The sequence below is a fragment of the Frieseomelitta varia genome, unplaced genomic scaffold, assembly GCF_011392965.1.
Source record: "Frieseomelitta varia isolate USP_RPSP 00005682 unplaced genomic scaffold, Fvar_1.2 scaffold_544, whole genome shotgun sequence".
In the NCBI taxonomy this organism is placed as follows: domain Eukaryota; kingdom Metazoa; phylum Arthropoda; class Insecta; order Hymenoptera; family Apidae; genus Frieseomelitta; species Frieseomelitta varia.
In genome coordinates, this window is record NW_025110306.1 from 170,716 (window position 1) to 185,384 (window position 14,669).

The 14,669-nt window shown below is 37.3% G+C and overlaps 1 protein-coding gene across 5 annotated transcripts; it reads left to right on the top strand.

Annotated features, from left to right (window-relative positions):
* The first annotated feature begins 259 nt into the window (after window positions 1-259).
* On the top strand, window positions 260-13,468 carry LOC122533631 (UDP-glycosyltransferase UGT4). 5 transcript variants are annotated; one of them, XM_043663527.1, is made up of 9 exons: window positions 260-1,167; window positions 4,926-5,596; window positions 5,912-6,720; window positions 9,237-9,503; window positions 10,147-10,345; window positions 10,429-10,605; window positions 11,471-11,788; window positions 12,517-12,745; window positions 13,113-13,468. In XM_043663527.1, the coding sequence occupies exons 3-9, from the start codon at window positions 6,466-6,468 to the stop codon at window positions 13,249-13,251; spliced, it is 1,584 nt and encodes a 527-aa protein (XP_043519462.1). In that variant the 5' UTR covers window positions 260-1,167; window positions 4,926-5,596; window positions 5,912-6,465; the 3' UTR covers window positions 13,252-13,468. The 5 variants fall into 5 exon arrangements, with proteins under 5 accessions (XP_043519462.1, XP_043519463.1, XP_043519464.1 ...); XM_043663528.1 differs by having other exon boundaries at window positions 4,926-5,445; window positions 5,853-6,720; XM_043663529.1 differs by having other exon boundaries at window positions 4,926-5,445.
* The last annotated feature ends 1,201 nt before the right edge of the window (window positions 13,469-14,669 follow it).

Genomic DNA, 14,669 nt, shown 5'->3' on the forward strand with positions numbered 1-14,669 from the left:
GTTTGTAATACAGACGAGAAACGTGCGAATCGGGGACAAGTGGTTGGCAGCTATTAGAATATAATGAGAGAACACCATGAGATCTCGCGGTGACTGGCGGTTGGTTTGGCGTGTCTCATTGTTGCCCGTTTACAGGACAAACATCTTTGTGAACGGAGACCATCGAAGAAGAAGCTAAGAAGTCCTTGGGTGGGAGGCAAAACTCTCTCTCTCGAGCACAGCTGATCATTAAAGCTACCGCTGGCCAGTCAAACTTTCACGCTCGGTGATATCCAAGCACTTCGTGCATCGCAACGCGCACCGTTGTCTCAAGGTCCGCGAAAATCGATCGGCCGATTTTTTTCCGCTCGAACCGCTCCGTCCGACCCTCTTCGAAAGTAAGTCGAATTCGAAATAAAACCCGATCGAAACTTGCAAAACGCGTAGACGCAACGAACCGTTGAATCTTGAGAGATACTTGCGGAGTGTAACATCGAAAGTCGTGCAACTTCGCTCACGAGGTGAATCGAAATTGGAAAAATTGGAATCGAGTTAGAATTCGTAAAATGTGAACGCAGTCGAATCGAACGGTATAGAATCTTCGTGAGACCGAATTAAATTTGCAAAGTAGGAAAATATTTCAGCTAAAATCTACAGAGACATTGAAAAATATTAACTCGGGTCCCGGGTCGAGTGAAAATTCAGCCGAATCAGACTAAATCAAATAATTAGATTAAACTCACGGGTACAGTGAGCAGTAAAATTAACCTATCGAACCAGTAAGAACTTCGATCGCTAAAAGACATCGTCAGTCGCCCCGTTTCCATCGAAACGAAATTCAGTTTGAAAACTTGAAACGGAATATCGCGAACGATCGTTTCGCTAAATTGACACGTCAAAGAAACGAGAATCTTCATCGCGGTGAAATGCCACTGAAAGATGTATCCACAAACGCTTGATCGAGGCGAGGAACGTCGTGATCGAGGATGGAACTGATGGAAAAGTCCTCGCGGTGAAACTTGATCGACGAAACGTCGATTAAGAGGGACGATTTCCGAGTGTTGGAAGAAGAAACTTCTTTCGCAGAAATGGTAAGGAGAACGGTGGCGAACGGTTACACGAGAAAGGAAGGAAACGGCTGGCCGCGCGTGAACTAAAAGGAAGAAAGTCGAGGGCGAGCGCTACGAGGTAAAAGAAAAAAAAAAAGAAAGAGAGAAAGAAAGAAAGAAAAAAGAGTGTTTCGGTTCACGTTCCACGAACTACTTTTTAAGGACCATTTTTTTGACGAAGTCAGTTGATCGAAAAACACTTCGCAGAACACCAGACACACAGTTGCTCACGAAAGGATTCGAATATTTATGTTCGAGACTATTTTTTTTTTTTATGAACACACCGTGCGTTTTGTAATTTAAAATGTTTTGAAATTTAATGTTTATACTATAATTACTATGAATTATTATATTGTTATGGAACACATGATATATTATAAAATTTGACTTTAACTTGATTATTGATCAACTTCGATTTAATTATAATGAATTTGCAATGATCAGTGATTATAATATATATGATGAGAAATACATAGTATTTCGTAGGAAACACAGAAATATTTAAACAACCACAATCTGTCATAGTAATAATTGAAATATTGAATGGTTGTATCTTTAATATTTATTATATAATTAATTCCATATACTGTATATTAATTTTACGATTAGTATCTTGTCACTTGTATATATATGTACTTTCAACTTGGTTCCAAATTTTATCAACATGATCCTTTAACATTTTTTCTAATTCTAGTTGGACTCTTAAACAAAGGAAATTTTTAGAAGTATCTATTACTTATGATTATTAATTGGTGTTTATATTTAATTATATATATATGCAGATTTTTCGATGATAAGCGTTCGAATAATTTCATGAGCTACTGTATCTCGAAAAATAAAAACAACACTTCATAATATATATTTCAACTAAAATTGGTAGCATACAATGCTTTGGAAAAAGAAAAAAAGAAAACAATTTAGTTCCCATTTCTTTTCATTAGTTGCTGTTTACTATCGTGTTTATCAAGGTGAAGAATGGAGCTCCGATTATGGTTAGGGAAACAATGCTCTGGTGTAATACATGTAATGTGTATTGTGTTATCAACATACGAGCGTTTTGATACAAATTTTAATGAAATTCGGGGGGGGGATTGTTGCATTATGCAAGTTAAATGTTAATGTACATCGGAATTATAAATTCATCCCGTGGGAAACACGTATGTACATTAGAACAACGCAGACTTTTACATTCGATCCAATACGTATCCTCAAAATTATGAACAATTCGATTCGATGGCTCTAAACAATTAATTGAACTCGAGCTAAATACCAGAGGAAAATATAATATTCAGAGAATATTCTTCATTTCACAAATCTCTGCATGTAACTGAACTTTACTTCGTTCAAACAGCTTTATTCACTGAATCTGTAAACACGCCAACTCTTCCTCTCGCTAACTACTTTTGTTGCAGTTCACCACTTTCTCCTCTAAATCGAGTGAAAATTGTAATACGTAACTCTGCTTCACATTAATTCCGCGTTATATTTTATCTATCATGTCAGTCCGTTGCTCTCGTTAAGTAACACGACAAAGAGACGACAAAGAGTATTTGCACACTGTTGCTTAATTTTCCGTACTATTCAACAGCGTTTCCAAAATACGGCGTTGCGAAAATATGATATTATAAAAATAGAAAAAAAAAAACAGAAACATTTGGTTGAAAAATAGCGTGTGTGTGTGCAAATACTTTTTTACAGAGTCGCTATAACGTCGCTCTGTAAAAATTCCATCTTTATTTATATTTTGCCTTTTAGCTTACCAAGAGATTTTTTTTTTATATCATAAATCATTATAAACAAACACTGTTCGTCGATTAAAGCGATGGCGTTAGCCTCGAGACGAAGAACGCGCTTTTAAATCCTCCTGAATAATTTTCAAACGTTTCTCACGAACAACTTGTGATAATTTGTTGCACGATATCGAGCAAAGTTTGAGGAAAGATCGCTGCCGGGGCCCAACCCTCGGCAGCGACCTTTGGGCCTTTCACGTTCCATCGTGAGAACACGTGAATTTAACCTTCAACGATATTCGAGCGACGCCCGAGACTTTCACTAATAACGCGAGTTTCAAGTGCGCCGTTCGTTCGAGAGACCGACAATACGATCTCTCGAGAGACGGCATTTCCTGATCCTGGCTCTCCTCTCCTTCTTATCCTCTCCCTCTCCTTTCCCCGGCTCTTTCTTATCCTTCACGACGGTTCTTCTTTGACGGTTCACGAAAACCGAATCGCTCGATTTCACCCATTCCCCGGATGGAACGGCACGTTAAATCCTTTCTGCAAGCCTCGAACGGATGGACAACCTTTTCAACGATCGCGATATAGACGAGGAGAATCTCGGGTGGATCGAAAGTTCAATCGTGCAATCACGGGAAACGAAGTTCCGCCGAAGGAACCAGAGATGAATTTAGATCGCGATGGAACGGGGCTCTAAAAAAGGCCAGTCATTTGCGAGAGTATTATGAATTTTTACGAACGTACACAACGGCCGATTGCAGAAACTGTGGTTTCGTCGAATTTCAAATACGCGCAATTTCTCTCTGTTTTTCTTATTTTTTTTTTTTTCTTTAACAACGGAATATTCATTATGATCTGTATAACTGTCACTGTTCTGTTTTGCAAGATAATCGAGAGAATTATGTGAAAAATTGTATTCTTTGCTATTGTGAAAGAAACGGTAGAACTTTTCATATTTATAGAGAGAAACAATAATTTTAATTTTGACTGTCAATTTTAAGTGTGCAGATTTTGAAAAAAATTACGATGTTTCCTACGTTCATTTCCTCGAAACCTGTTTCAAATACTTAAAGTTTGCCTAATAGTATTTTGTATTTAGAGGATAATTTGTAATAAAAACTCAGTGTTGTTTTGTGACAATGTCGCAATGTCATTTCGTTGAATATACCGCTGGTGATTGTTAGGAAGAGAAAACATAGTTAGACCATTCGGAATTTCAAAGAGGATCGAAGTAGAATACTAATTATCGAAACTAGGTCCTATTCGAACTAATCGTACTATAGCGTGATGAACTGTAGTTTAGTTAACTAACACAGAGAGAAAGAAAAGGTCGGAAATTTAAATTTAAACTTGACATGACAAACAAATTATTCGAGAATTATTGAAATTTCTATACCCCGAAAAGCGTAGAAACTTGGGAACATATGAAAAGATTTTTAGTCCCTTGTTCAAAAACTTGAGGCATTAAATAACGACTTCTGCTAAATACGAACAAATACAAATAAATATTGCATATATTATCTATTTAGATTAGTGAAATTTTAATCAATTGTCAATATATTTAAGGATCAAAGTTACGAAACTAAAATGTATTTTGTCCAAAAACTGAAGAATAGCCCAAACTCTCGAACAAGCACGTACGTCGAGAATTTTTTGTTCCAAAATTGTAATACTTTCTCAGTTTTAAGTATCTTTAAAGCAAAATAGGCAAAACAAATAATAAATTTGCTACTTCTCAGTAATTTCTATCTAGTGATATCATACCGGCGAGTTTAAAAAGGAAGCAACGAATTATCGTATACGGTTTGGTCGCTCGTTATGGTCCGCAATCAGTTGCCAGCGCAAGTGACTTAAAACATTCCAACCTTCATGTGTCCTTTTTACATTTCAAATAAAAAGATTCCACCGTACGAAGCTGTTACGAAACAACATTTTAACGAAACATTTTCAACGAAAGGACGAAAAACAAAGTTTGTTACAAAGGAAATAACCAGATTTTACACTTTACTTTACACTTTTGTAATGGTAAACGCGTAAGAGACGTGCTACGTAATTCGTGCTACACGAACAAATAAATCTCCCGTGTTTTGTGTGGTTTCAGAGTCCAAAATCGAGATAAAGAACCACGGAAACGAATGTAATCGGTCATGCTTGACGATCTCGCGTAAAAATGACGAGGGGATAGCCGGTCGCCGAGATTCCACGGACGCATTTGACCGAAGGAAAGCCGCCTCCTCTAATGGTCTCCCATTCTCGAGACAATCGCCCGTTTTAACGGTCGATGGTCGTTTCTTCTTTCTCATCAACCTGGCATTACAATGATAATGGATCGGACTGCCTTAATCCTCGCGCTTTGACGAGCCGCGTGTACTTATTTAGCCGCGGTTCCACCGTACGAAAGAAAACGAACGTTCGCGTCTCGTTCGAGGTGCGTAAATCGCCGGTGCTACTTAAACCGAGGCAGGACTTTGAGGAATTTGCGAAATTCAATCGAGAAGAGAAGATAGAGATATCGGAGGCAGTGTCGCCGGATGGGAGGAATTTAAGAAATTCAATTGAGAAGAAGCAAAAAAAAAAAAAAAAAAAAAAGAACAGAAGCATAGCGCAAGAGCTATAGTGGCGTAAGGCAAATATTAAAATATTAGGAGTACAACAGTGAAGTATTAAGAAGACAGTGAAGTTTTAATTTTTGAGGGTGTTGATGAGTGAGATATTAAAATAATTGCAAGTGGGAAGTTTTTATAAAACAGAAAATTTTATGAGAGAAACACAGTAATTGAAATATTAAGAATATTAAATTTGGAAAATGTTAATATTAATGTATCAAAATATTAATCGCAGTGTAAAATAATTTTATAGAAGAACTTTGGAGAATTCGATTTGTGATTAGACAGAAATAGAATTTAAAAAAATTTAAGAGAATTTAAAGAAATAGAGAAATATAATTAACTGAGCTTTTTCTTTGGCATAATAATATTTTTATTCGGTGACCTTTTGTTATTATCAATTTTCAATCTCTCGACTGTAGAGGAAAGATTCTGGTTGAGGAAAGACTTGGTAAAAATATTAACATTTTCAAAATTCAAGAGAAACTTGAGTAAATAGAGAAGACACAATATATCGGAGACACAAAATATAAAATATTAGGATCGCGAGTGAGAAGATAGAACTTGGGGAAAATTCTAAAGAATCTAAAGAATTAAACTGAGAAAATAGGGAAACATAGTGGAAACAGCGTGAGACAGATAGCATTAAAAGATATCAGAATCAAGCAAGTGCTACGGATAATGCGAGAAAATAATGTCGAAATATTAAGGCTGCAAAGTGAGAGAAATTCGTAGAAAAGAATCAAAAGACGAAAAGTTGGAAGAATCGAAGAAACTACGTTGAACAGAAAATATGAAGTGAAGGCCATCGAAATATCGTGAGAGAAGAGTTTGCGGAAGAAACTTGAACAGCTTGATGGTGCTACCTCGACGATGATATCGTTTCCGATATCGAAAGCTTCTTCAAACAGGCACGCATACTATAATTCGATATAAGATCCATAAAACAGCAGACAGTATTAACAAATTAAATTGTTCCGAGGGGTCAAGAGAGCCGAGACATCGAAGAAGAAAGAGAATCCAACAACGCCGGCGATGCTTGTAAAATTAAAGATGGCTAATTCAATAGATGGAGTGGTAATTCCTTTTGTTATCTTGCTACTCTGTAATTCTACGACAGGATATAATATTCTGTTGGCCACTATGGGTGGTACAAAGTCGCACACAGTACCATTTGTGGCGCTGGGTAGCAGTTTGAAGGCACGAGGACACAACGTGACTCTTTTAAGCGCGTTTCCAGGTCCAGCTGCCAACAACGGGTTACAGGAGTTCGTTCCGCCCATCTTCGAGGTAATTACCCTTTTTTCAAGATTTCCTTTAGAGGGTTAGGTTCGAGGGAACGAACGTCCAAGGGAGCATGACGCGGTAGAAGTTCCTTCGTTCGAAGTAAATCACAGGCTGAAATTGTGACTTCGTTTTGTCATGAAAGAAAATGATAATTTACCGTGTACAGGTCGGTCAACAAAGGCTTGAAAAAAAATATTCGAACCGAGAAGAAAGAAAGGGGACGAAACATCCATGTTTCATGGCTGTTAATCTGTTAATCTGTTAAAACAGCCGATGAAATATTGACCAAAATATTGACTATGTTTCTTATATTTGTTTAGAAGAACCCGTGAATAATATCGTACACAAGGTAATACTTTGTTCTGATTTATTTCTGGTGAACAAACGTAAGAAACATCGTTATTTTTCCAAAATTGCCACAACTTTAATTAATAAATAAAATATTAATTGTAATGCTTGTTTCTACTTTAATTACTTGAAATTTGACAGATGTAAGCTTCAGTTGTTTCCTCCTTTGCTTTCTAATTTATCTCTCTATTCTTTCTGAACCTTTTTAAAAATTGAACGTCCAATTTTATACTAAAATATTAAAAATAGGATGTTTAATATACATAAAACTCTCAGGTATCACTCTTTTTACTATTTCAAGACACAGTGTTTGACTACCTCTGTCAAATATAATTCTATGAATTTGTCATGTCCTTTTGTACATTTATCTCTTAAATTTTCCTTTCTCCGGCCGTGTGGTAAGTAATTAACGAATAACTCCACACAATTAACCTCCTTCCAGCTTTGCAAACAGTTCAAATTGTTCCCCGAGCAAACTAATTGTAAGTCGAGTAATAGACAGGTAGCCATAGCTTTAAATATAGCATGATTCATATGATCGAGGATCTTTGAACCCCCCGGGTGCCTTCCTTCGATTTAATTACGAAAGACAAATTCAATCGAGAAGAAAAGCCCTTAGACAGAAAATATATTTCTGAATACGCTCTAACTCTTCTTTAGACACTCAACACAAGTTCCACCCAACGTAAGCTATAAGTTAGCACGGGCGTTTATTTGATTATGAGAATGGAGCGCGTGCCGGGTGTAGCGCGAGGGCGTACAAAAGGGGCGGGATGCAAATTGATTCGCATTTATAGCGCGAGCAAACAGCCTGCCGGTAAATTATAGATCGGAGAAACAGAAGTCGAGAGGCTCGGGGAATTAGGTGGTCATGGTGGTCGTGGTTATAGAGAGATTTTAAATGGAAACTCCGTTTCCATTGACGATGAGTAAAGCGGTATAACCACTTCGAATTTAATGAAAACAGAATACTGTAATAATTGGCAATGAAACGTGTGAAATATTTAAGAGAGGGAAGGAGAATTTATACATTGTTCGAGGGAATTTAGAGCATGTCAAAATTTCAATTTATATTCTATATTTTATTCGTAAAATTACTTTCCTACACTACGCTGACATTTTTATTAATTGTATTTAGAGATGAGAGTTACACTTAATACTCTCGTTTCTTCGAAAAATGTAGGGAGATGTTCGTTTTGTCAAAAAGAAAGGTAAAGGGTGTTCCAAACTTTTGTCAATTTGTGATTTTTTCAATGTTTGTTTGGATTAATTATTTAAGAAAAAATACATGAAATTATAGCTATTAATGTATCTGAATATGTAGAAGTTAATACGATTATTAATAACTATCTTTCTATTGCACAAAATATGTTATCTCAGTCACGTTGATTGTAATATGATTGCAATTCAATATATACGTAGCTTAAATGATAAAATAATTTTGTTGACAGAGAATTTCACAATTGAAATAAAAAAAAAAAGGTAATTACTCACGTGAACCTTCACCTCTCTTGCACGTTTGCACCTCTTCAAATAAATCTTCTTTCTTTGGGACACTCTGTTGACAAAATGCACAGTTAGTAAAAATTGTGTTAAAACACCAAAATTAAATATTTATATTATTTATATATTTATATTTTATTTATATTTATATTATTTATATATTTATATTATTATATATTATAAGGCCATATAAGAAAGAAAATAACTCATTAAAGACCAGACAATAATTCATCGTAATATTAAAAGTACTTGAATTACATTAAACTATAAAGTCATTCGAGAAATTTGTAAAAATATTGAAATTTCCTTTCGTCTTTCCTTCGATGATAAAAAGTAGAATTCGGTAACGCAAATTGATTCAAAGAGGATTGCAAATGAAATGTTTAAAGCAACATAATGGGTTCGAGTTTTTTACCCTCCAGTGTGTTACCAACGCCAGTAATTTTATACGAGCATCACACACGATCTCCATATGGTTTAACTTCCGCGTCTTCCTTCGTTTTTATCCCGCGTTTCAAACAAGATTACGTTTCATGATGGTTATTCAGAGTAACGTGCGTGTAACCATCGAGCGTGTACAGTGGGAGGAACTCATTACAAAAAAAGAAGCGATAATAGGATTATTTCATAAGAGGGCTGGTGTTTAAAGTGTGTTTCGTTATTGACAGGCTTATGTCGGGAATTACACGTCAGAATGGGACCTGGTTGGTGCGAGGTTCCGAGATGAAATGCCTATCTCCCCGTGGGATGCAATGCGATACGCCTGGGAGGCATGTGAGGCGCTTCTTCGCGACGAAATATCAGTATCTTGGCTGAGAAGACCTGAAGGCAATCATCATGCACGATGGGACGTCGCGGTAGTCGACGGAGCCTTTCCCGAATGCCTTCTAGGTGTTCTCCATGGCGAGAATGTGCCTACCATCATGCTAAATACGGTAACTGTGTACAAATAAAAACAACTCTTTTTCTCTAATAACGCAAACAATCCGATTTAATTTGACGCAAATTACTCGATTTCTTGCACGAAACTTTGAATCGCAAGATCTTGTGTTTCCATTGGGTTTCCATTCAGAAGAAATTTCTTTGTTTATCTCTTGACAGATTCGAGTAACATTGATAATTGAATAATTAGATACGAGTGATTTGAAATTTGAAAATAAAATGTTGAAACAGAACTAAAGAGGTTTCAATCACTTTTCAATAATTTATAAAATTAACCCTTTGTATCAAAAGAAAAAAAAACTCATTTCCTAGGAATTCGTTAAGACAGAAATGCAACGATCATTCGCAGAAATAGATATTGTACACGAGTAAAGAATAATCAGAACGATTTGAATATTGTCAAAAGTCTGAACAAAATTACAAGTACGGGAGGTTTCATACGACAGTAAAAATATCGACAAGCTAAACTTGAACAACAAAATTACATTTCATACTACTTTGAACGACGACAAAAATATCAAGTGCTCAGGCCGGAATATGTCAAGATTAATTGTTATCGAGCCCATAATAATTATACCACTCTATACACAACACAAAACCAAACACGATAACGGTCAAACTATACTGAATACACAGGTAGCGCTGTACAGTGGATCCATAAGTCGTCAAGGGAACCCGTCGCCATGGTCCGTCACACCGTATTTCGGCAAATCATTGACCCAGGACATGAACTTCCTCCAGAGACTTCTAAACGCAGCCTGTCTCGCCACCTTGAGGCTAATGCACTGGATCATGATCAACGGATACCTTCAACCGGTTCTAAGAAAGTATCTAGGTATGCGCATCCCTCACTGCCTCGAGATCGGTTTCATTGACGATGATTTCCTTTATTCGGAGGAATCTTGTTTATCGTTCCAGGAGACCAGCTGCCAGACGTACGAGATCTGACTACGGAGATTCCACTGACGCTGCAGAACAGTCATTACAGCGTGGCTGACTCGGTTCCTTACTTGGCCAACGTGGTGAACGTCGCGTGCCTCCATTGCAAGCCGGCGACGAACCTCGGCCCCGATTTGGAGAGTTTCTTGCAACGCGGTAAGTCGATATTCTAAGTTGGCCGACGTCGTTAACTGGAAATTACGTTCGTTTCTTGAGGCGGGGAGAGGAAGAGAGATTTCTGAATCGCTCAGAGAAAGCGGAGACAATGAACGTCCGTCGAAGGATATTTAACGAATCCGTAGCGTGAGAAAGATGAGAGCTTGTACCAAGCGGAGTTCTCACTAGATTGAAGTATTATAGTAACGGAAGGATCTGTTAAATAGTCATCCATCGATGTGGTAAACAATTTCGTAGCCGTGGTTAATATTTCAGTTTAAAATCTAATAACTGATAGATGATATTGACGGAAGTTGACTGACGTAATTTACATTGTGCAGGGTTAATCTCTCTTGTGGTACAAGTTCTCTGCTTTGGTCGACGTACACGTGTCAGAGTTTTCAAACATTTCAAACAGAAGAAGAATAATCTTGGACATTTTGTAAACTTGTCAATTAAAACTTGGACTGATGTTTCTTACGTTTGTTTAAAAGTACAAATAAATCGAAAAAAAAATCTTACAATTGTACAATTAACGTGTGTATTAAGATGAATGAAGCTCATTCTGATAAGACCGCATTTTATACACTTTGATGTACTTTAACGTGCTTGGTAGATTTTCTATCTTCCCCCCCCCCCCACCCCATATATATTTATGTTTTCCAATGATCAAATCCTTGCTTCTGTTTAAATGTTTGAAATTCAACAGCTTACATGCATGACGTTGTGATCTCCTTTCATTACAACGATCTGCTACCTTTCCCGCGCCTGTCGATAATCAGTCTGTCAGACAATAGATCATTTTCAGGCCAAGTCAAATTTCCCAAAGTAGAACATCGCGATAACCGTGATACATGACCGGTAGGTTTCATATTCGTGTCTATGGGCTCGTCGGTTCGCGCGTCAGACATGCCAGAGGCGCTTCGTCAAATCTTCGTGGCGGTGTTTGCCACGCTCCCGTGCAACGTCGTGTGGAAGTGGGAAGGCATGAAGATCAAAGATCTGCCATCGAACGTCAGAACGGCGGCATGGTGGCCGCAACAAGAGCTGCTGGGTCATCCGAAGCTTCGAGCGTTCGTCTCGCACGGAGGACTTTTGTCCTTGCACGAGGCAGCTTATCACGCCGCGCCAACCCTCGTTCTACCCGTTTTCTGCGATCACGATGGAAACGCGGCTCAAGCTGGTAAGCTTTCTGCCATTATCTTGCCAATTCATTCAGCGATCGATTCATTAACCGTACGAATTTTTATCGACTATCCGTTCACTTACATTTTATTGACTATCCATTCACTGGCATTTTAAATATTGCAACGTGTTTTACGTTGTCGGAAGGGAGGTAGGTAAAGAAAGTGAAGAATGGAGTATAACACAAATTATTTTGTACACGAGTATGTATCAATTTATTGTGAACATTGCCGCTAACATGTACAAACAGCTGAAAAGCTGATCGTATCAATAATGCCCGTATATGTCACGAGCACGCTCGCTAAGAGATAAGAGGATTTATCGTAGTATTATAAATACCTCGACTCTTCTAAAATTAAAATGAAGATGCAATGGTGAGAAAACGTCGATCGAATCTTTGGAATTTCCTTGGAAACTGGCCTCAATATTTAAAAAAAAAAAAAACGGAATTTGATAATACAAATCGATTAAGAGGATTGCAGATGCGTGCAGAATTCCAGGAAACGCAGAAACTAGATGATTGAATAATTAAAATGCAATGATTTAGATAGAGTCGATCAATGTATCAGCCTCGAGGAATTAGAAGTCAAGTAAACGATAAGATAATTAATAACCATTATGTATAATCTCTTCATACAATTGGAAGGCATAATATGACACAAAATTTACACAAAATTGAAAGAAAAGGAATTAAAAACAAAGAAACTTTCACTTTCATTGTTACAGAGAAATTGGGTTACGCTTTGGTGATGGATTTGTCTAGAATATCCATTGGAAGTTTTCGTGATGGAATTCTTAAAGTGGCTGCGGTGCACAACAATTCGTATCGAACAGCAGCGAAAAAGAGAAGCTCTTTGCTACGAGATTTACCAATTAACCCTAGAAAATTGGCTACTTGGTGGGTGGAACATGTCGCCAAATATAAAGGAGCCGAACATTTGAAAAGTTCCGCAAGGTATGTACATTGGAATTCTCGTAGGAATTTCTTTGCGTAAGAAACTTCTTTGCTTCTTAAAGACTGTCTTAGACTCTGTCTAAGAAACCAACAGACTATTTGTGATTGTTGTATGTAGCTATCTACTTTTTGTGCATAAAGTAAAAAACATCTAATTTGGTTTTACGTTCTAAAATAAATGGAAATACACGGCACATATGACTTAAAGAGATCTTATTTCTATTATTTCTAAAGGCGACATTTTTTTTTTTTTTTTTATTATTAAAAGTGGCGTAGAATTTGATGTATGACAGTCTGACATCTTTTTTAAATAATAACTTTTAAGAATCAAGTGTAACAATCACTCGATGAAATTAATTTGTTTCAGGTATATGAACGTTGTTCACTATTATTCTATCGATGTGGCAATATTTTATGTGATAGCGTTAATCCTGTTGGTGTGCGGATTGAAGAAACTGTGCTGGAGAACTATATTCAAACAAGTTGTTAAAAAGAAAATCGATTAGACTGTGAATAGCATCAATCTCATAGTTTCCTATGGAGTTATGTATTTATTTAATACGTTCAATACCGTCCAATGGCATTTGTATTTTATCGACTTTTGACATCGACTATGTAAAAACTATACAACTAGATTAAGAATAAGTTTGTTGAAATTTAAAATGTTTGTATCATTCCTACTGCCTTTGGATACATAATACAACGAAACAACGCTCTTTTAAACGGAAGAAAATAATAATTTTTCATCGAAAGAGAATAAACAAATAGGGTAGAAATACAGACAATAATAATACAGGTTTCTATATTAACTACTGTTGATGCAGAAGATCGGAAAATATTCACGTATGCTGCACTTGCGCGTTTGTAAAAAAACTTGCAAGTCCGTGGTTCAAATCAAAAGCGCGAAAATATCGTTTTGAACATTTTTTTCAAAACTGGACAAACGATATTTCACCACGATCTACGACACAACTACGATTATTCGATTCTATAAAGTTATTAACATTCAATTTACAAATTTACAAATTTCGGCAAGTTCGCTTGTTCACAAACGGTCGAAACAAGTTTTTGTTGTTCATAACATCGTTTACACATTCTTTACGTATCCACCTTGGATGTATGTACGTGAGATATATATCGTGAACTCTCATAAGTCACATCTAATGAGATGTTTTAGACAAGCTGCTTCGAGATAGATAAAACAGAAACAGTCCTCTTTGGCCGACACAAAGATCCAACAGCAAGAACGATCTTGAGGACAAGTTTTTAGTAGCGTCTGCACAGCCCACGTACACACCGACGAAACCAATATTCCCATTTTCCCCTCTACATGGCGGGATGCCTATCTCGTCTACGTTACTTCGAGGCAATCCATCAAGTCTTAACCTATCAGCATCGGCCTCCAGCGATGTAGGCGTTTCGACCATGCTTCCGTACGAGACGATTTACGTCTTTCCCTATTGAGAATGATGGTTTTGAAAATCGTTGGAACGTTGCGCCTTTTCACCGCTTTGAGCTCGTAGTTAGTAGCGATTGAACTGCGCAACTACTCGAGTGTAGTACGCACAGTGGTCTCACACACATAGTGGCAAAACTGCTCGATTCGGTGGGTTTGTACGTGTATACGTTTGGACGTGTCTGCTGCGATGCATCTAATGATGCGACGCACGTTTAAGTTCAAGATTCCACTGTTGGGAAATGTAAAGTCGTGGAATTGGTGTCGTCACTGGCGCGTCACTGGTGGTAAATTACAACGACGTGATATTACATGGATTGAGTGAGCGTCTCGGGTCTCGGGTCTCGGGTCTCGGATCGGGAAATGTTCGTCGATATCAACGGAAGCGAGACGACGGTGAGACGAAGAAGGGGCTTACATATGGCGAAGTACGGTACTGACGTTAGTTAAGGGGTCCTTACGAACGGC

Excerpts from the sequence above, each read along its gene's own strand:
- LOC122533631 (XM_043663527.1), top strand. The coding sequence starts at position 6,466 with ATGCTTGTAAAATTAAAGATGGCTAATTCAATAGATGGAGTGGTAATT. Across the intron at positions 6,721-9,236 it reads TCGTTCCGCCCATCTTCGAG|GCTTATGTCGGGAATTACAC; the intron begins GTAATTACCCTT and ends CGTTATTGACAG. Across the intron at positions 9,504-10,146 it reads CTACCATCATGCTAAATACG|GTAGCGCTGTACAGTGGATC; the intron begins GTAACTGTGTAC and ends CTGAATACACAG.